Genomic DNA, 22670 nt, shown 5'->3' with positions numbered 1-22670 from the left:
AGACAACGTCCAATTTTTAAGAATCTGCCTGTCTCTGTTTAATCTGGTAGTCATCGTTACAGTCAGCTGCACTGTGCCGCTTCATCTTCCAACTTAATGCCCAGCAGCCTCCCTTCATGCAGATGAAGTCAACATTTTCCATCCTGAGACCCAGTGAGGCTAAAGATACAGACTTGAGGATCAGTTAGCTGTTGTGCTACAAAGCTGACTGTTGTTGACCTGTGACCTTCTCCAGTACAGCTGGAAACCCTCACATCTTGTCCCCAGCTGTGTGGCTTCAGCCGTGATACCAAGCTGGTGGATGATTGTAGTTTGTATTCCCAGCTGCTCTCAGGGCAGCTCAGATGGTTGACCCAGCTCATCCACTCACAAACACTTTACATGCATCATTGCTGTAGGGTTGATGAACCTCCTCCTTCACTTGGACGCTTCAAGATGAGGAGATATGTGTGTACATGTGCTGTGATCTATGGAAGACACATGGTGCTGGAGCTGACTGACAAAACCAAAACTGTTTGAGGAAGTTCTGGAATAAAGAATCTGAAGCTGTCATGTCAGAGTGGTAGAGAAAATGAGGCTGTAGGTTGGAGCCTCCACCAGCATACAAGTTGCTCTCCTTGATGGATTACAACTACGTTAGCATGCTTGTGAAGATTTGTGGTGGTCACAGGAGCAGGGTTACCTTCCTTTTAGCTAACCCCATTCAAATACCTGTTAGCTCAGCTTTGTTTCAGCTTATTAGCTCAAGTGTTAAATCAGTGCTAACCCCAGTTAGACCAGGGTTAGTTCCCTTTTAGCTAACCCTTGTTAGCTCTGGGGTTAGCTCCCTTTTAGCTCATTAGTTCAGAGGTCTTATCACTGGGAACCCCAGTTAGATAAGGGGTTAGTTCCCTTTTAGCTAACCCTTGTTAGCTCTGGGGTTAGTTCCCTTTTAGCTAACCCTTGTTAGCTCTGGGGTTAGTTCCCTTTTAGCTAACCCTTGTTAGCTCTGGGGTTAGTTCCCTTTTAGCTAACCCTTGTTAGCTCTGGGGTTAGTTCCCTTTTAGCTAACCCTTGTTAGCTCTGGGGTTAGTTCCCTTTTAGCTGACCCTTGTTAGCTCTGGGGTTAGTTCCCTTTTAACTAATTAGTTTAGAGGTCATGTCACTGGCAACTCCAGTTAGATCAGGGGTTAGTTCCCTGTTACCTAACCCTTGTTAGCTCCGGAGTTAGTTCCCTTTTATCTAACAAGTTCAGAGGTCATATCACTGGGAACCCCAGTTAGATCAGGGGTTAGTTCCCTTTTAGCTAATTAGCTCAGGGGTTAAATTGAGTGCAAGCCCTGGTTAGCTTAGGACTTAGCTCCCTTTTAGGTAACCCCTGTTAGGTAGGAGTTTACCGCCTGTTTTGCTTAGCATTGTAAGCTCAGGAAAATAATACAAACATACACTATTAAACATAAGACTGAGTGGAATTATAAACCAGAAGCTGCCTTCATTTCTTTATTCCACCTGAAAACCGCACAGTTGTGGCTTCTGTTAGTGTAAATGCTAACTTTACCTGCGTTTTGAGTGATTATACTGTTTTTTCCAGTCATTGTCAAAGATTCAAAGTCATCCCCAGGTGCTTTTACTTTTGGATGTTAAATGTTAGATACAATTGGTCGTAAATGGGCTGTTTGTGAATTTTGAAATTTCATTAATGGGCCGTAGTGGTGTAAATCAAAAGCTTAATCACAGCCTTATCAAAGTTTTATGACATTAATTCAGTGGATTAGTTTGATGGTTGCTAATATCACAAATTGCTACCAATCACTTCCATTAATGTCAATTTTATTTGTACAATGCCAGTTCACATCAGTCATCTCAAAGCACTTTGTCAATACAGTGAAATTGAGTTTGTTGCCCTCCATTTGCAGTTAAAACAACATCCGATATATGATCCACATCAGTCAAATTCATATTAATTGTGTTCAAGCCAGCAGATGTAAAAAATACACCCTGCTAAAGAAACCAACAGATTGCATTTTTTTTCAATTCAGTTCCTAAACTGCATGAGGTGACAGTGGAGAGGAAATATATTTTTTTCAGGAAGGAAAACCTCCAGCATAGGAAACAGAGAGAAGACACAAATAAATTGTGTGATTAAATAACAGAAAGACACTGCCATATGTCCAGAAATGATTGACATTTTGACTTGATCCATTAATCCCAGTAGGTTTAAAGTAATAGTAGCAGTGAACATGCTTACAGTTTATGGTGAACAAGCTAACATTTAGCGGTGAATGTGTTAGCTGTTTATAAAGTATTGATGAAATGCTGAAAAAATTATCGATAAAACAGTTGTCTGATAACAACCTTAGTTTTTCTCTTTTACATTGATTAAATTGGCTGATGACGTCAATGTTTCCAGCTGGTTGTATTCGCCAGTTAAAACTCCAGATCTGAAATTTAATTATTTTATGACTTGAACTAAATCATCTCATTTGAAGAGGAAAATGATCTTTTCCACCACAATAACATTTAGTCAGCAGATTTCTGATTTTCCTAATCAGTTTGTTATTGGTTGTGGGCTGATAGTTGGATAGTTTTCCCCCCTGGTGTATACTTTTCGCCCAACAACAAATCACAGGGCATTCTACTGTGTCTACAGTATGTGCAAATAATTTTTTATTTTATTTTTTTGACACTTTGTTAAAGGGCGTAAGATACAAAAACCTAATTTTATTTTCATTATTTTGGGTTATTCACTGCTGGAGTGCTTGTAATGTCTAAACATGGACCATCTTTCACTTTTACTGTTTCAATTGCGTAACACACATTAGACCTACGTATGCATCCATTATGTTTAGACATGTGGATCATCGCTCACTCTGGAAGTTAAGTGTTGTGTTTCATTTTAATCCAGGCCAGATAGAGTTCACAGTTAATATCCTGTTTATAAGTTTTGGACATCAGGAACAGCATCGCTAACAGTAAAATCATCTTTTATGAGCTCCCTGAGAAATGCATACCATCCAGTCCAGATTCCCAAAGATGCAGCTGTCTCCTGATAAGTCGTCTTAATGGTGGGAATTTGGTTTAGTTTCTTGAAAGCTTGCCACTGCGGAGACCTGCTCCACCCTACCACTGCACCTCCCCAGCTGACTGTCATTGCTATCACTGTTCCTAATTAGCCCGATCGCAGCAATTATAGGTCCTGAGAATCTGTTTGAAGCCCTGATTAAATTAGTCAGGCGGCTTTGGGCATGAATCAGTGTAGTTAAGTAATGGCTGCCACACATGATGAGTGGGGGCGGAGCTTCAAAAGCACTTAACCCAAAGCAGATGAAGGAGCTTAGACCTCTACAACACTTATCTCATGTGTCTGAGAGCAATCACAACACCATCTTAAAAGAGAGACTTTTATCTAAAACAACACCCATCAAACCACAGCCGAGTTTCTGATGGCGACGTCAGAATAAGGGAGCAGATAATAAAGACTAAGACTGAGGAAAATTATGAAAAAAAAAAAAAGGTAAGTGAAGGAGGGAATGCTTCAAATCAAACATAACAATATGATCACCTGTCAGGTCATCTATACCAGTGATCCTCAAACATTTCCAACATTGTAACCCTTTAGAATGATTTTTCAGCCCAGTTTTCCCCAAACCAGAAATGTCAACCTCATTTTAGTTCAGGAGTTAATCAGCACAATTAGATCTGTGGAGATCAGGACCATTAAAATAACAGGATAATATCTTAATAATGAGAACTAATTTGATTTAGTCTAAAAAGGTACAAGTACAACCATAACACTTATCAGCATGCTTACATTCAATTAACTATTATTTTAGAAAATATTATGAACAATCTAAAAATTCTGGAGGAAAAGAAGATTTCACCATATCTTATCATTCCACTTTGTCATTTTATTTATTTAGATATTTTATTTTTTATTATTTTTATTTGATATTTAAAATATAAATGTTTTATATGTTATAATATATAATGTAATAATCAAATATTATATTTCTATGAATTAAAAAACGTAATACAGTTTCAATTCATTCAATTAAAAATTATATGTTTAACATATTTTTATTTATTTTTTATACTTATATCTTTTATTATTAACTTGCAAATCACGCTGGATCTGTTAGATCCCAAAACAATAATCCCAGATATAAGGTAGTGTCTCACATCATGATCAGAGACACATTTAAAGGGCTGTAATGTTTTACAAATGTGCATACGTGCACATTTCCATGTGTGTTTCCTGATCATCTGAACTGATCCACCACACCAAAAAACTGAAATATTTAGTAAGAAAGACAGAAAAGAAAGAACAAATCATCCCTTTTTCTATTTTCTTATAGCCTGAGACGGTGCACTAACCCCCACTTGAGAAAGACAGAGTTTATACCAGCAGATCCTTCAGGTTTGTGGGGTTTGGGAAGGATTCTGGTGCTTCACATCCCATTAGATCCTAACAGTCTATCAGAAGTAACAGTAAAACATCCTCAGACACAAGAAATTAATCTTCATTCATTTCTGACAGTGAAACCAAATCAAGTTTTCATTCTGATCAATGTTGATTAAATGTTGTCTCAACCACAATATTCTCTTGGTTTATCATCTAAGTCTTTCTCAGCTTAATCCTGGTTGATTTAATTATTTTAAAATGTTTTTTTCAATAGTTTTAATCTAATTATCCACCAGGTGGCGTGATGCCTGATGATTGTACAACAGCTTCTGGTTACACAGAGTTAAACACTGCGGTGCAGACAGGCAAACGTGTAGTTACCAGGTAATAACAGGTTAAATATTCAGATATATTTACTGGTCGTGATTGATCCAAGTGAGCCTGTAAAATGACTTCATGCTGTTTACTGTGACTCTGAAGGAAATATGCCAAAAAAAAAACAAAAACTCATCAACACATCATTTTAACTGCAATTTCATGCTCATAAATAACACTGAATTAAACTGCTGCCATAAGAGTCACAATGAGCTCATATTAAGCATGAAATGATAAAATGTCTCAGTTTCAGCATCTGATGTGTTGTTTGCGTTATACTGGGGATAAAAAATGAGATTTGGAAATCAGTGCATCCTGGTTTTATTTATGTGTCACACAGCATCCCATCTTTTCGGGTATTGCGGTTGTCCATTATGTTACTTTTTAAACTTCTGCCAGCTGGAAATCACATAAGCAGCAGCCTAAAAACAGATGGCAAAAGATGGATGTTGGAATTATGATCATGAAAAACAAGCAGCGATCCAGATCATACAGTGCAGATGGTTAACAGGAAACTGTATGTATGAGGTACAATACCTCTTAGTGGATTTGTGTCTGCTTCTGTCAACTATAAAATATACAGAAGTTTACTCTTTAGTTGCTTTCTGCAGACAAATGAAAGATCTGAGACATGTCATTAAAAAGTGTGGAAATGAGCTTGATATAATATCTGGGAATATGAAAGGTAACTTTCAACTGCATTCAGTTGTTATTGACCCTTTGGTTGCCATTTTAGCATATGTCTTTATTCAATATTATTATTATTAAAACACAAAACTAACAAGGTTGCATTAAAAACCTGATTTATTTTTCCTCTCTGAGCTTGAAGAAGGAGGCTGTTGCAGGAAACTGCAGCTGATCCCAGACCAGCGTTCAGGCTTTAATGTATCAGAGGGAAATACAGCCGAGACAGCAGAGACGTCCTCTGATCTGCCAGGTTCCTCCATCACTGTTCCACCACTTCACAGAAGGGATGTTCCTGAAGCTGATCTGGTTCCACTGGAGAGCCTCACATCTGATGATGAAGAGCCACAGCACCCCCTGCTGGACACACTCGGGACTCTGGGAAAGATTTCCATTTTATCCTCTAAAGTTACAATTTTCTCTGAGAATATATTTATATATATTTTACCTCGCTGTAAATATATGAGTCTTTTTTTAATGTGTTTTATATGTTATTTGGTTGATTGATGCTCCCACCCTTGCTCTCCAAGTGCCCACAGGCACAAATAAAGGGATTAATTGACTGAGATATAAAACCATTTATTAGATGTAAATTAGAAACTTACACTTCAAGCATTATTCATGTATTCTGATTATAAAGAAAGTTACGACAAAATTCTGGAACGATTTAAAATATAAAAAATTTAACAATTAAATTAAATTAAATTAAATTAAATTAAATTAAAAATGCTTCCAGCATGCAGTCTTCGTGTCATCTTCTTCAGCGGAGCTTCTGCTTGCACACATGCTGACAACTGAACCGCTTCTATCTTCGATCTGAGATGATTCCTTATGATGGAGGATGATCAGATCTAGACCTGAACCAGGTTTGCAGACAGTTCGGTGTGAACAGAAGCTGTGAAGCGTTGAAACGGTGACAGGAACAGGCAGGACTTCTGACCCGAACCAAAACAAAGAAATAAAAATCTTCTGGAGTATTTTCTGTTTCCTTTTCTTACTGACTACACAGAGACCGTCGCATCCCCAACGCAAATTAATACAATCTAGAAGACGTTATCGGCATCTGGTTTGTCTATATTCAGTCAGGCAGTTACCATGGTGATCAAACCAAGAGGATTAAAGGACCGGGACCTTTAATCCAGGAAGCGGTCCAGCATCTTCTGGATGTTGTGGAAAGCATCTTTTCCCATGTAGTCGGCTTGTCCCGCCTCCCACATCCTGCGACGTTCCAACTGCTCCGTCTCCTTGACAACTGCTGTCTGGCACAATGAAGAGCAGGATAACATCATCAAGTTTCCTCTCAATTCAGACAAACATTCACCTCAATCCCCAACAAACATTAGAAAAAGTAGAAAAGTTTCCTTACAGGATGAGCAGCAGTTGTCCCATTTTCCTCTCCAGGTGGATGGCTGACCTCCGTTCCTGCGGATGATCCCGACTCCTCCTCCACGGAAGTGTTTTCTGTATGGGAACACTTCACACATCTGGCACGTTACTCAACAGTATACACACACATTATAGCCATGCTGTAACCCGCTGCACAGTCTGAATCATGAACGTGCTGCCACTTCATCCTTACCTTGACCCGCCTGATAACAAACCATAATAATGCATGATAAACACAAAAAAAAAGTCAATGATGTTTCTGACTAAGCTGGTTATTGGCATTATTAGTGAACGACACAAGCAGTAATGAAGGGCTTCTTCTGTATGTTTTTATAGAGATAATTGAGAGTAAACAGCTGCACATGAAGCTGAATGAGGTGAAACAAGTCAGGAGGGAAGAAACAGGAGGTCCTTCTTACCGTCTGTGGTGGAGGTTGTGAGGAAAGACTCTCTTTCGGAAGAGAAAAACGAGGCAGAAGAGAATTGGTGCTGTCCAGGTTCTTTGTAAACGTTGTCTTGCTTTCCTGGTGCTGGACCTATAGAAACAAGTGTGGATGTTAGGTGCTGAAAACAGAATCATGACAAGGTTTCAGAGCTCAGTTTGAATTTTTATGATCTAACTAAATGTTTTAGACGAACTTTTAACTTAATTCTATTTGATCTTAAAATCATTTTTAATTTATAAACTTTTATTCATTTTTAGCTTACTACTATATGACGTCCTTTATGTGTATATATATATATATATATATATATACTATGACAAATGATGACATGTTTTGACAAATGCCATGCTATGACAAATTAGGAAACATACTATACTACAACATTTTATGATACACACTATATTATAACATAATATGACACGTACTATGCTGTGACAAATTAGAAAACATGCTATACTGAGACATTTATTACCACACACTATACTGTGACATGTTATGATAAATACTATACTATGACACATACTATAATATAACACATATACAATGACATGTTATAACACATACTATACTATGACATGTTATAACACATATTATGCTGACATACTATACTATAAAAAGTTATAAAACATACGATACTATGACATACTATACTATGACATGTTATAATACATACTATACTATAACATACTATACTATGACATGTTATAACACATACTATACTGACATACTATACTATGACATGTTATAACACATACTATACTGACATGCTATACTATGACAAGTTATAACACACTATACTGACATACTATGCTATGACATGTTATAACACATACTATACTGACATACTATACTATGACATGTTATAACACATACTATACTGACATACTATATTATGACATGTTATAACACACTATACTGACATACTATACTATGACATGTTATAACACATACTATACTGACATACTATACTATGACATGTTATAACACATACTATACTGACATGCTATACTATGACATGTTATGACACATACTATACTATGACATACTATACTATGACATGTTATAACACATACTATACTGACATACTATACTATGACATGTTATAACACATACTATACTGACATACTATACTATGACATGTTATAACACATACTATACTGACATACTATACTATGACATGTTATAACACATACTATACTGACATACTATACTATGACATGTTATAACACATACTATACTGACATACTATGCTATGAAATGTTATAACACATTCTATACTGACATACTATACTATGACATGTTATGACATACTATACTGACATACTATACTGTGACATGTTATGACACATACTATATTATGACATACTATACTATGACATGTTATAACACATACTATACTGACATACTATACTATGACATGTTATAACACAATATACTGACATACTATACTATGACATGTTATAACACACTATACTGACATACTATGCTATGACATGTTATAACACATTCTATACTGACATACTATACTATGACATGTTATAACACACTATACTGACATACTATACTATGACATGTTATAACACATTCTATACTGACATACTATACTATGACATGTTATAACACATACTATACTGACATACTATACTATGACATGTTATAACACATACTATACTGACATACTATACTATGACATGTTATAACACATACTATAATGACATACTATACTATGAAATGTTATAACACATTCTATACTGACATACTATACTATGACATGGTACAACACATACTATACTGACATACTATGCTATGAAATGTTATAACACATTCTATATTGACATACTATACTATGACATGTTATAACACATACTATACTGACATACTATACTATGACATGTTATAACACATACTATACTGACATACTATACTATGACATGTTATAACACATACTATACTGACATACTATGCTATGAAATGTTATAACACATTCTATACTGACATACTATACTATGACATGTTATAACACATACTATACTGACATACTATACTATGACATGTTATAACACACTATACTGACATACTATACTATGACATGTTATAACACATACTATACTGACATACTATACTATGACATGTTATAACACATACTATACTGACATACTATACTATGACATGTTATAACACATTCTATACTGACATACTATACTATGACATGGTATAACACATACTATACTGACATACTATACTATGACATGTTATAACACACTATACTGACATACTATACTATGACATGTTATAACACATACTATACTGACATACTATACTATGACATGTTATAACACACTATACTGACATACTATACTATGACATGTTATAACACATACTATACAGACATACTATACTATGACATGTTATAACACATACTATACTGACATACTATACTATGACATGTTATAACACATACTATACTGACATACTATACTATGACATGTTATAACACATACTATACTGACATACTATGCTATGAAATGTTATAACACATTCTATACTGACATACTATACTATGACATGTTATAACACATACTATACTGACATACTATACTATGACATGTTATAACACACTATACTGACATACTATACTATGACATGTTATAACACATACTATACTGCCATACTATACTATGACATGTTATAACACATACTATACTGACATACTATACTATGACATGTTATAACACATACTATACTGACATACTATACTATGACATGTTATAACACATACTATACTGACATACTATGCTATGAAATGTTATAACACATTCTATACTGACATACTATACTATGACATGTTATAACACATACTATACTGACATACTATACTATGACATGTTATAACACATACTATACTGACATACTATACTATGACATGTTATGACACATACTATACTGACATACTATACTGTGACATGTTATGACACATACTATATTATGACATACTATACTATGACATGTTATTAAACATACTCTACTGACATACTATACTATGACATGTCATGACACATACTATACTATGGCATACTATACTATGACATGTTATTACACATACTATACTGACATACTATACTGTGACATGTTATGACACATACTATACTATGACATACTATACTATGACATACTATACTATGACATGTTATTACACATACTATACTATGACATACTATACTATGACATGTTATAACACATACTATATTATGACATACTATACTATGACATGTTGTGACATTTACTATCGTGTGACATTTACTAACACACACCATATTGTGTCAAGTTAAGTTACAAATACTATACTAAGAAACAGACACATAATATGACACATTATAACACATTATATAGCCTAATATGACAAATTATGACATATACTAAAATATGACATAATATGATGCATATTATTGGCGTCAGTCGGCGTGTGACGGCACGACGTGCTCGAGTGTATACAAAGAAAAACAAAGGTTCCTAGTTCCTATGACAACCACAGCGTGCCTGACAACAAGATGGCGAGCAGGCAGCAAGTTGTTGCAGTTGTGTGCGCTGAAATAAAATTAAAAAAGAAAACCTTGTGTTCTCTACATAGCTCTACTAATCTCTCTTCTAGCAGCTGTGTCCACCACACACGTCTGAAGTTGGGGTTGCCCGCCATTGTTTAAAGCTCCACCGGTGTCTTCTGCGCAGGTGCGAACGTAGAATTGTGACGTAACACCACTCACACTGTACGAGCGACGGTGAAAATTTCTGACATGCCAGAAGTTTGTTTGGGAGGTCGCAGCATCATTGTTAGAATGTAGCAGCAATTAATCCTTCCTCGTGAGTGTTCTCACACTGTACGGCTCACGACCTCCCGACCGGACATCCCGACGCTACGATGTTTCCACAATGACGCAGCATGGTCTGCGACAGCAAAATCATGGTGAAATCCCCTGAAAATCACACAGTGTCCGCCTGGCATAATCCTTACACACTGTGCCTTTAATGTTCAGACCTTCTTGTTTCTCTGCAAAAATTCACACATTTTGAATTTGATGTCTGCAACGTGTTAAAAAAAAGACGCAAGGATGAGAAATGCTTAACAACACCTATTCAGGACATTTCTTGGGTCAACAGGTCAACTGACAACTGGTTTGTGACACAATGTCTATAAATGGAGCATCCCTGTAATGTTAGTCATGTACAAGCAAGGATTGAGTGATATCCACCTCTCTGTGAACAACTACACAAGCAAACAGTCTAAAAACAGTGTTTCTCAACAGAAAGCTCCGGAATTATGCATAACTGCAGAATTTAATAACATCATCAATAGATTTGGAGAATTGGGAGAAATTTGTAGGACCAAAACAAAGGATTGAATTCACGTGACCTTTGATCCCTCAGGGGGCTCTGCATCAAAAACCATTACCATTCTGTGAAACAGTGGTTCTCCAACTGGAATTTAAGACCTCCAAGAAGGCCCCTAGATCATGTCAGGGGGGTCATCACATCAGTGTAAAAATGGAACCAACATTTATCAACTAAATATGGGATTTATTTTAGGGCTGTCGTGAAGAATGTAATAGTGCAACAGTGGTTAACCAGTGAAATGATCAAAACAATATTTTTAATGCTTTTGTTATTCTGTACTTTTTCAGAAAAAGTTTCTGCCATCAAACCATAGACCATATATGAAAGACAGGCGGTTAAAAGTGAAGCCTATGCATAAGTGCATAAAACTGCAGTTCCCCCTTCATCCACTAGGGGCTGCAAAACAGAGCAAATCCCCATAGACTCCCATGTTAAAAAGACCAACTTCACAGCAGAAATAAACATGTTTACAGCCTGGTACAAAAATCCATTTTCGGTTTGATAGGTCAGGTTTACCTTCATGACAACTGTGGGGGGAGTGATTTTTTTTTTTTCTAACTCGCCCGTTTAAAAGTAATTTAATGTCAAAGTTCGGCATATTTAGGGGTGTGTCCTTTTGATTGACAGGTACCCAATCTCCCACTTCAAGTCAGAAGAACGTAGAACAACTGCGGTTTTTAGCCGGTTAACAACGTGACTTAGCTTTAGCCCGCTTACCTCCGTTAGCTGGTTAGCTCCTCTTATCTCCGGGTTAGCTCGGTTAGCTATTAGCTACAGAAAGCTCGGAGTTCGCTCGATGTCAATCATCCACCATGACGCTCACAGCCCCCCTATCAGCTCCACCTCTTTGCACATATTTGTATTTTCCCGGCGAGATGATACGCATGCCCCTGCCAAGATGGCGATGGTAGGAACCGCCCACCGAGCTTCAATTCAGCTCTTCAGAAACCTACGGGTGACGTCACAGAGGCTCCGTCCATCTCTTTACATACAGTCTATGCATCAAATACAAGTTGAGCCCATTTTTTTTTTTATCAAACAGTAAACTTTTTTTTAATGAAAAACTAATTAATTAATTAAACCTAATTAATAAAATGGTTTCTTGGCTGCCATGGCCTCGTAATACTGTCAGTAATAAGTAAGTACTATCTTTCTGGCAGCTGTCAGTCTGCCTCCATTTGGGAGTTTTAGAGGACATGAATGCTTTTACCTGTTTGTTTCTGTGGCCTGGTTGAGACTGTGGAGTAGAAGGCGTTGTATGACTGAGGAATTCTTTCCACCACAGAGACAGGAACTGTTCCATCATGTCTGAACAGCCATCTTCCCTCTGCGAGCTCCAGGGCTTCACTGCTCCAGTGAAGTGGATTATTTTTGCTTTGTGTCCAAACCTGCAGAAAATGGCAAAGAATATCCTGAATCTTCAGACACATTGCTAAAACGACTATTTGCAATCCCAAAAAATATATATGTGTGAAAGAGTTCAGATAACTTTAGAGGTAACCATAGACAAGGCCGAATTATCCAATGGACATTACTGGCAGAGGCCCATGGACCCACGCCCACTTGGGGCCCATTTGGAGACTAGTTTGGCCCACATAGGCCATACACCAGAAGTTTGGACACAAAACAAAATGTACATATTAGTCAGATAGTTACACCACAGTGTCTAGTGTATTGCTATTGGTACCACTGGCTAAGAGATGTTAGAAATATCATTTCACAGTGTATCATTCACAATTTTCACAATGTTGCACTGGGGAAGGGGGCCCTGTGGGACACCCTGGGCCCTGGGGCCTGTGCACTTTTAATTCAACCCTGACTATAGATCTGCTTTAACAAAAAATGACATATGGAGCTCCCCAAGGTGGTGTTTTGGGCCCCCTTTTGTTCAGCGCTAAAATGCTCTCACTAGTTGTGATCATAGAAACAAAATACTGCATTAACATGCTGATGACATGCAGCTACTGTCTCAACAGGAGACTTGTAGGGACAGAACAAGACACAGATGCAATGAATATGCTTAATGAGTCCAGGTGAACTTAATGAACAGGGAGGTAAAACAGGAAACAAGACACAAGGGATCTAAACAGTGAAAAGTACAAAATCAAACAGGAAATCGAAACTAAAAAGACACAAAAAGTTCAAACCATGACATTTGTTTATTTCTTTTGAAAATAAACAAAAGAAACTGTTATTTCTTTTGTTTATTTACAGCATGTGGGGTCGATTGATGAATAAAATGTGCTGTATAAATACTTTTTTCATTTCTGTTTAATGTTATTAAACTCCAGAGGTGGTGCAGATAGACTTACTGCTTAAAAGCTGGGAGGTAGCTGTAGTTAGAGCTGGTACTGAGATTGTAGATGAATGGCAGGTGTTTACTGATGTCCTCCACTGACCAGCTCCTGAAGAAGGAGTTCAGCAGGCCCTGGTCTCCTCCTGACACCAACAGATACAGATTATGGGAGTGAAAACTATATGAAATGTGACTGTTTTCTCAAGCTCCATGTTATTGAAAATCATTTTCATCATGATCTGCAGCAATAATCTCACATCCCATATGTAATATACAATCTTACAATCTCATCTTGATCCACATAAATGAACCAAACTGAGTTGTTAATGAGCACACCCTGCTTTGTCTTTTCTTTTGATTTCCATGAGCTACGCAGCTGAGTCATCAGTATTCAGAGCATTCAGATCATTTGTGTTTTGTAGCCTGCAGCCCAAACATGTTCTCCAAGTGTTACCATCAAAGCTGCCGTGGTTCAGGGCGTGTTCCCGCAGCCTGTTGAAGGTTTGGAGAGATGGTCTGAAGACAAACACGCCAGAGTTTAAACAGTCGGGCCAGCCAGGATCAGGAGCTGCAGACAGCTCTTCCCTGTCAAACAGCTCATCCACGTTGCACAGAACCTGGAAGGGACAGGAGGTCAGCTTTGGGTTGGTGGGGGCAGTTTTCCTGCTGCTGCTTTTCTGTTGGACCAATAACAGTCTACTGGGCTTGTTGTGGACATTAATGTTTTAACAGGACATCTAGCAGTTTATATAATCAGTAACTTGTTGTTATTGTCAGAAGAGTGAATAAATAATTAATACCCTTCAGGTTCAGGTGATTTCATTTGTACCCATAGGTAAACTTGCTGTACAGCAATTTCAGGTTTGGTATCACAGAAAACAGTAAATAAAACAGACACATAAACAGACATTCTGACATTCACAATGGCTCGCATTAATACATGAAAAATATTTAAAATCCTAAAATTTATTAAGGAGGACTGCGGCAGATGGAACAAAACTGTTCCTGTACCGTTTTGTCTTACAGTTTGGCACCTGGAACCTGCATCCTGATGGAGGAAGGTGAAACTCCACAAATAAAGGATGGGAGTCACAGCTCACCATATTAGAGGCTGTACGCCGTACCTGCCTGGTGTACAGGGCCTCTAGACTCGGCTGAGGCTCACCAATCAGTCTACTGGACCATTTAATAATCCGACTGACTTTATTTCTGTCCTTCAGAGCCAAATTGCCAAACCAGGCTACCAAGGAAAATGACTAAATTGATTCAATAAAAGATCTGTAAAAGAGAGAGAGCATTGTTATGTCAATATTAAAACATGACAGCTTTCTGAGGCAGAAGAGACGTTGATGTCTTTTTTTATACACAACTTCAGAGTTCTCCTCAAAGCTGAGTGAGCTCTCAATCACAGTTCCCAAATATTTATAGCTCTGCACTACTTCAACATTTTGACCAGAGATAGTTGTAATGAAAACTTAAGTTTTAAGTTACTGGTGTCAGCTGATAAGAAACCTGAAACAAAAACTGAAATAAACTGCAAATCAATTTAAGCAAGCTGGAATTTTACTTTAGATGCTCAAAGATAAAAAAAATAAAAAAAAACCCAACATTTGTTGATTTAGGACAGCAGCTTAGATGAGGATGATGATTTTAAATTCTAACAATTGTTTCTTTTCTTAATTTAAATTCTTACATTTTTTATTTGTTTGTATTTCTCCACAATTGTATGCGAGGATGCCGTTCTAAGGCTTCATTTCAGCATTCATTACCATCACTGGAAACTCGTCTATAAACTGAGCAGGCTATGACTCAGCACTTCCATCTCCAGCTGGCTGCTAGACGTTCCTACAGCGAGACCCCTAACACTAAGGGTCAACTCCAATACCGCTAACATCCCATACTCTTTATCCTGCTGACCCACAATGGTACAGGACGTTTGTAAACCCCATACCACCATAGTAGGTCTCATCAGCAAGAGCGATGACATCAACTGAAGGAAGGCGGTGAGCCTCCTGGTCAGCTGATGCAGAAATAACAACCTTCTGCTCAAAGTGGAAAGGAGAGCCCCAATAGCACTCACCACTGACCATCAACAGCTCCACCATAATGTATGTCAGCTACACCAAATTCCTGGGGGTGCACATCTCTGATGGCCCTCACCTGGATGGTCAACATCCCGTCACTGGTAGGAAAGGCTCGGCAGACACTCTACTTCATTTGCAATCTGGTACAGATTGCACCTGGCACAGCAGCTCCATGGCCTAAAAGAAGACAACCCTACAACTGATAGTGAATGCAGCCTGCAGAATCATTGGCGTCCCACTACCCTCCCTTACTGATATGTATGGCACCAAGCTCAACGTTGCCACAGACTTCACTCATCCCTCCCAACAGTCTCTTACCATCTGGGAGAAGATACCAGAGTCAATGGGCCAGCTCTATCAGCCTGTGGGACAGCTTCATCCACCAGGTTGTCAAGAAGCTGAAATCTTTACTAGAGCTCCCACAATACGTACGTTTACATGGAGCACTTTAATCCAATTGGACATCAATCAGAATAAATGATAATAATAATAATTTGGCAAGAACTACACTCAAACAAATGAGTATTTCAGTGGTTGGTGTAAGACAATGGATTTTTAAAAGTGATTTTTAAAGTTGTTCAAATCATTTACAATTTAAAATTAAATAACAAGAGTACATTATAAAAATGTATAAAAAGAATTGTTAAAAGTAAAAAAAGAAGGAATTTTATACCTGTGTTTCGTTCTTAGTGTTTGCCATAGACCAGGGGTGTCCAAAGTCGGTCCTCGAGGGCCGCTGTCCTGCAGGTTTCCCATGTATTCCTGTTCCAACACATCTAGCTTCCACTAAATGAATCAAACAGCCAATGACGTGCACAACTGATTAAGCTCTACTACTAATTAATTTGAATCAGGTGTGTCTGAGCAGGGATGCATAGAAAACCTGCAGGATTCTGGCCCTCGAGGACCGGAGCTGGACACCTCTGCCATAGACGATGCCATCTAGTTGGTTTACTTTGAAACAAGGAGGGGTAGGTTTAATAAACCTACCCTTTCCAACTCCAATTTTCTTTTCTTTTCTTTTTTTTCTTTCTACATGAAATTTAGTACAATGGTCTATAGTGGTTGTTGTAACTCTGGAGTATATTTTCTGTTGTTTCTTGATTTTGCTAATATATCATGGAAAAGAAATGGAGAATAAAAAATAAATGTGTCATGTTAACATGTCAACTGATCCAATTGGCCTCGATTGGAAAGAACTTCTGATCCAATCAAAAAGGAGAGGTTTCAACCTTTTAAAAGTCCGATAATCAAGAAAATCTGACCATGTATGCATACATTCTGGTCACTGCAGTGTTTGTAATCATTGCACATGCTTGAACCTCAAGAGGCTACATGATGTAATTAGTTTCAGAGAACTTCTAAAAAAAATGGACTTTGGCAGGAACAAGGTTTATGATAAAACTCTAAAACAGTAGAGGATTATTGAGCATCTCAATGATCCAAACAACAACTTGTATCACGCAAGTATCTGATAAAAATGATGGAAGCCAGAATCCAAAGATCTGTACATCAAATAAAGAACTACTAGAAAAGACTTTTTTTTTCTATATATATATATAGGTGCTCATACTAAATATTTCCTTCATGTAAGATGATTGGATCATTTTGTCCAGCATCTACATATAAACAACAGCTGGAATGGGATGACACTGATTTCGGTCGAACAAATGAAAAATCTGTCAATGTTAGCATAGTTATTGATAATAATAAAAAAAAAAAAAACAGCTCAAACCATATCTCCCAGCTTAACATCATGCATGACCCCAGTATGGACTCAGCTCAGTCCCCATCTTCTCTGTTCCAGCTAACAAGTCTACACTTACGATATGCATCACACACATGTCCTCCTCCATCTGTGATCACATCTCTGACATTGAGCCTCGGCTGCAGGTCACAAGAGGAGTTGATCAACCAAAAAGACACTAATGAGGTTTGTTGACTTGTAGATAAGAACTGTTTGGCTGATAAGCAGCATGTGAGATATTCTGTGTTTTCTCTTTTGAAGAAGGATCAAAGTCTCCATGTCATGCATGATAAAGACTAAACAAAGAATCAAATCTGGGTGGTTTGTTGTATATCTGTTTGGTTTGAAGCTCTAATAGTTACCACCTGTTATTATACATTCATCACTGAACTGTTAATTTTTATTTAATAACAGACGTCGAGCTAATCCTGGTGTTGATACAGTGAAGATGGATGATGGAAAGGTACAGATGGGCTCTGAGGGCACAGACGTACAGAACATATAGAACATGGCTGCAGCAGAATTTCAGGTTGTTAAACATTTACTGCTGCAGGGTAAAACCACAGTGACTTCTCTCAGTGAAGCTGGTGGAAAAATTATGTTTAAACATCTGCTTTCAAAATTTTTTTAATGCAGGTTGATTATCTCTGAAGTCATGTGCATCACATCGATATGTGCTTATAGATAGTCAATGCGCACTAACATGATTATAACACACATCTGACAAGATCATGTCAATATAGACAGATTATCCATTTATGTATTATCTAACTCGCCTGCACCAGTGTGAATCATACTGGTCGTATTTAATTGGTCCTACTCAAATCACCCCTAACCATTTCTGTCTCTTCTGGTGTACCCCAAGGTTCTGTGTTTGGACCTTACCTAGTCATTATCCACTTCCTCCCTCTTGGTAACGTTTTTCATAAATTTGACATTCAGTTTCATGTCTATGCAGATGACACCCACCTCTATCTTTTAAACCCATCCATATCCTTCTGGAATAGCCTAAAACAGGGGTGCCCAGCTCTGGTCTTCGAGGGCCATAATCCTGCAGGTTTTCCATGTATCCCTGTTCCAACACGCCTGACTCAAACTAATTAGTCATTGTGCAGAACTTCACTGGCTGTTGGATCCATTAAATGGAAGCCAGGTGTGTTGGAACATCAAAAACCTGCAAGACAGTGGTCCTTGAGGACCAACTTTGGACACACCTAGCGTGACAGTATTGCTTTCCCATAACTTGCTCAAACTAAACATTAACATAACTAAAGGGAAAACACAACATGATCCCATTACTCCTTTGCTTGCCTCTTTGCACTGGCTTCCCAGTTAGTTTCAGTACAAAAAGTTGTTACTTGTTTTCAAGCCTCAAATTATATGGCTTCCTGTATCTGTCTGAGCTGGTACACCAGCATGCTCCAGTCAGGGTTTTAAGGTCTTCTACTAACCTCCTTCCAAAGGTCCCTTCTTCCCAAGCTAAAATCCAAGAGTAACAGAGTTTTTTTTAGTTGCTCCTTTAAAATTGTGGAACAGTTTGCCACTCCACATCAGTGTGTCTCTGGTTATAAGTCATTGCTCAACCCTCTTCTTTGCAATTGCTTTTGAACATAACATATCTATTTTAATGCTTTGTATGTCTTATTCTAGTCTTATGCATTTGTTTTTACTGATTTTATTATGTAGTTGTTTTACTGTTCAGCACCTGTAGTGTTGTAGTAAATGTGATGTATCCACTGACAGCTATTGTCTGTAAAGGCTCAGCAGATTGAACCTAAGAATATCAGTGAATAGTAAATATTGGTTGTGGTTCACCAATCTGAGGCAAACCACATCTAAAAACATTGAAGCCATTTAAAGAATAAGGCTGAGGCTGATCTTTCCCAGCTGGAGTTCTGTTATTATTCTTAAGTAATATAAATAGTTAAAATGATGTTGACTTACTCCATTGCCCAGAGAGGACATGGAGGTCCAGGGACAGAGAAGGTAAAGCAGATATTTGGAGAAAGAGATCACACAGATCGAGACACAGAAAGAAAATCTTTCCACTAGTGGGTTTGAGGTAACAAAGCCACACGGCCAGACAGGAGATGCTGAACAGCTCCTCACAACAGAGCACTTCATCCTACAGCAACATTCTAAGAGTTTGATCCTTTTTCTACATTTCCATCTTGTCAGATTCCACTATAAGCTTTAAATTCCCTTTTGGATTATTGTACTGTATCTTACATGAAAGGAAAACTACAAAGTAAAACCATATCCTGGTTGAATCAAAGCAGAGCAGAGATGGTGACCTGTTACAGGCTCCTCAGTGGTTGGTTGCATCATATTAAGAAGGTTCCTGGTTCAGTCTTGACTTAAATTTTTCATGTGAACTTTCTGTTTTTCCCATGTAGAAATGACTCCCTCCCACTTTCCCAACAAAAGCAATTTTTATTGATTTTTATATATTGACTCTCAAAGTGAATCAGAGGGACCGCAAATAGGACAAAACAGGTATAGAAAATTAATAAAAACATCTGCAAGTGAAATGAAAATATTTATCATTTTTATAATAATATAATATAATATAATATAATATAATATAATATAATATAATATAATATAATATAATATAATATAATATAATATAATTTCCTAAAGAACTCAGCAGGAGCATGAGGTCGTTTTAACTCCCTGCATGGCCTTCAACGGGACATCTTTTGCATTTTTCCATCCTAGATTACACCATCTGATGGCAGCAAACTGTAGTAGCTCTGACTACCCTTTTCCCTTCCCACTGTTGCCAGTGTGCTTGCTCAGGATGGGAGATTGAGTTGGACCCAACTCAATCTGTTGGTTTCCTTATATAGGCTATTATGAATTGGCTTTCATTATATTTTCTTCTCTGTCTGTAAAGCATCATGAGATGGCATTGCTGTGATTTGACGCTATATAAATAAAGTTGAATTGAATTGAATTGAATTACCTTGATTTTTTTAAAGAACAAACTCTTCTCACATAGATATTAGCTCATATTAGGTCTTTTTTTCTGAGGATTTCATGCCAGTTCAGGGGGTGTGCTGCAAGGGAGATTTTTCGGCATATTTTTCTCAAGACTTGTTATGATGAGTCTCCATGGCACAGTGAGAGGCTTCTTCAGGACTGAAAGATACAGAAGATCATTCCTGCCAGCAACCATCAGCCTCTGAAACAAGACCTCCTCAAGTTAATTATTATCTACTACAATACTGAATTTCCCTTTGGGGATTATTAATAAAGTATTTTTCATTCATTCATTCATTTCATTTCATTCATCTTGAATATACTTTTAACTTGTTATTCATGTTTTCCCCACTGACTGAGCAGAGGAACTTTATATGTCATCTGCTGAGGGATAAACCCACTTCTCGCCTTTCAGAGACGTCTCTATGGCTACCATTAAAGATGACCCATATGTCCAGGTTCTAAATAACTCATGCTGCCATCCTGACAAACCTTTTACGGACAAAGATTTGCTTATTTCGTCACAGAACAAGAATCGCTGAAGAAGCAAAACGTCATTTTTGTCTGACAAAATTTGCTGCTTGTGTAATTTTCTACTATAAAGTATTGTTGTTGAGGGAACTCACGAGTGTGTCGGCATCTAGGAAGATACATTTCCTAAACTGGGTTAGGGTCCAGCAGTGGATCTTGGTGAAGGTGATGCCAAGCTCAGGACGTCCCAGCAGGGAGAGGTGGGGCTGGTCCCTGCTGTCCATCGCGTCCACTGTGATAACCTCATTGAACTCCTTCTCCAGGGAGAATCTGTGGAGGCCAGCATGTTTCACTTCAGTTCAAAGATCCTTCTTTGAAAGAAAAAACACAAACAAGCAAATAAAATCTTCACACCTTGTCTGCTCAGAGATGTTTGGCGTGACCATGACAACAACACGACGGGTTGTCCCATGCCTCTGCAGACTTCTGGCGACCACCATGGCTCCCTGACAGTACGAATCTGAGGTGACCAGCGTCACAAAGGCTTCGGAAGCTGCAAGTAGAACAGAAGCAGGATCAAGATAATGTTCCAGATCTTTCTTGGATCAAATGATGCAGCTTTATTCCCGTTTAGGAGCAATTCCTTGTCCCCATACAGTAACATTTTGTACATTTTAGCAAACAGCGCTTATATTTGTCTATAGTTCATCTTTTAGCCAATAGTGCTTCCTTTTTTGTTTGTCTTTAAATCCTGTTTTCTGTGCAGAGATTTGCTACTCTGGATGGTGTTATCAGCTCAGACTGGGAAAACAAAGACATCACCGTCTGGCAAAGGATGTTCAGCAGATTTAGAAGGAAAAGCCTTTTTTTAAACTTAGTGAAAAGACCAAAGTCTAATCAATCAAATGACAAACCTGACATTTCTGATGTCTTCAATCCAAGTCCGCTTCTGTGAGGATATCTGGAACACACTGCACTGACAGGCTGAAAGCTGGAGTTCGCTCAGTGCCGTGGGTTCATCTCTGCACCAGGTGGTATCAGCTCATATCCTGCTTCTGCACCACAAATTTGCTACGTCTTCTGTTTTTATGGCAGTATAAAGCGGGAAAATGAAGACTCGGTTTCCTTTCGTCTGATCTGTTTGTCCATCTGGTCATTCAACCAGCAGAGAGGGGTCTTTACTGGGGGTTGTGCAACAACCCAGCCTGATGGCCCACTCAGAGCTCTGTTGACTTTCACATCCGACCGTCACTAAACACACACTGCTTTCAAAATACCCACCTACATAACATTTCTGCTGCCTTAGTATGGATGGTATGTTTGTAGACAGCGGGGGCGACTCCTTTGATAGTAAAATAATCTATTCTATTCTATTCTATTCTATTCTATGCTTTTATCCAAAGCGACTTACATCTGAGAGGGAGAA

At 37.9% G+C, this 22670-nt stretch overlaps 1 protein-coding gene across 1 annotated transcript; it reads right to left on the bottom strand.

Annotated features, from left to right (window-relative positions):
• Window positions 1–6573: 6573 nt before the first annotated feature.
• Window positions 6574–22165, bottom strand: gyg2 (glycogenin 2; the record flags this gene model as incomplete). Its single annotated transcript, XM_079264066.1, has 10 exons — window positions 6574–6699; window positions 6807–6901; window positions 7020–7029; window positions 7246–7362; window positions 12872–13049; window positions 13974–14100; window positions 14412–14574; window positions 21400–21574; window positions 21659–21797; window positions 22159–22165. 10 exons carry the CDS (start codon window positions 22163–22165, stop codon window positions 6574–6576), a joined length of 1137 nt encoding a protein of 378 aa, XP_079120192.1.
• Between the last annotated feature and the right edge of the window lie 505 nt (window positions 22166–22670).

This window comes from Telmatherina bonti (genome assembly GCF_933228915.1).
Source record: "Telmatherina bonti genome assembly, chromosome: 24".
NCBI lineage: Eukaryota > Metazoa > Chordata > Actinopteri > Atheriniformes > Telmatherinidae > Telmatherina > Telmatherina bonti.
This window is presented reverse-complemented; position numbering and strand designations above follow the sequence as displayed.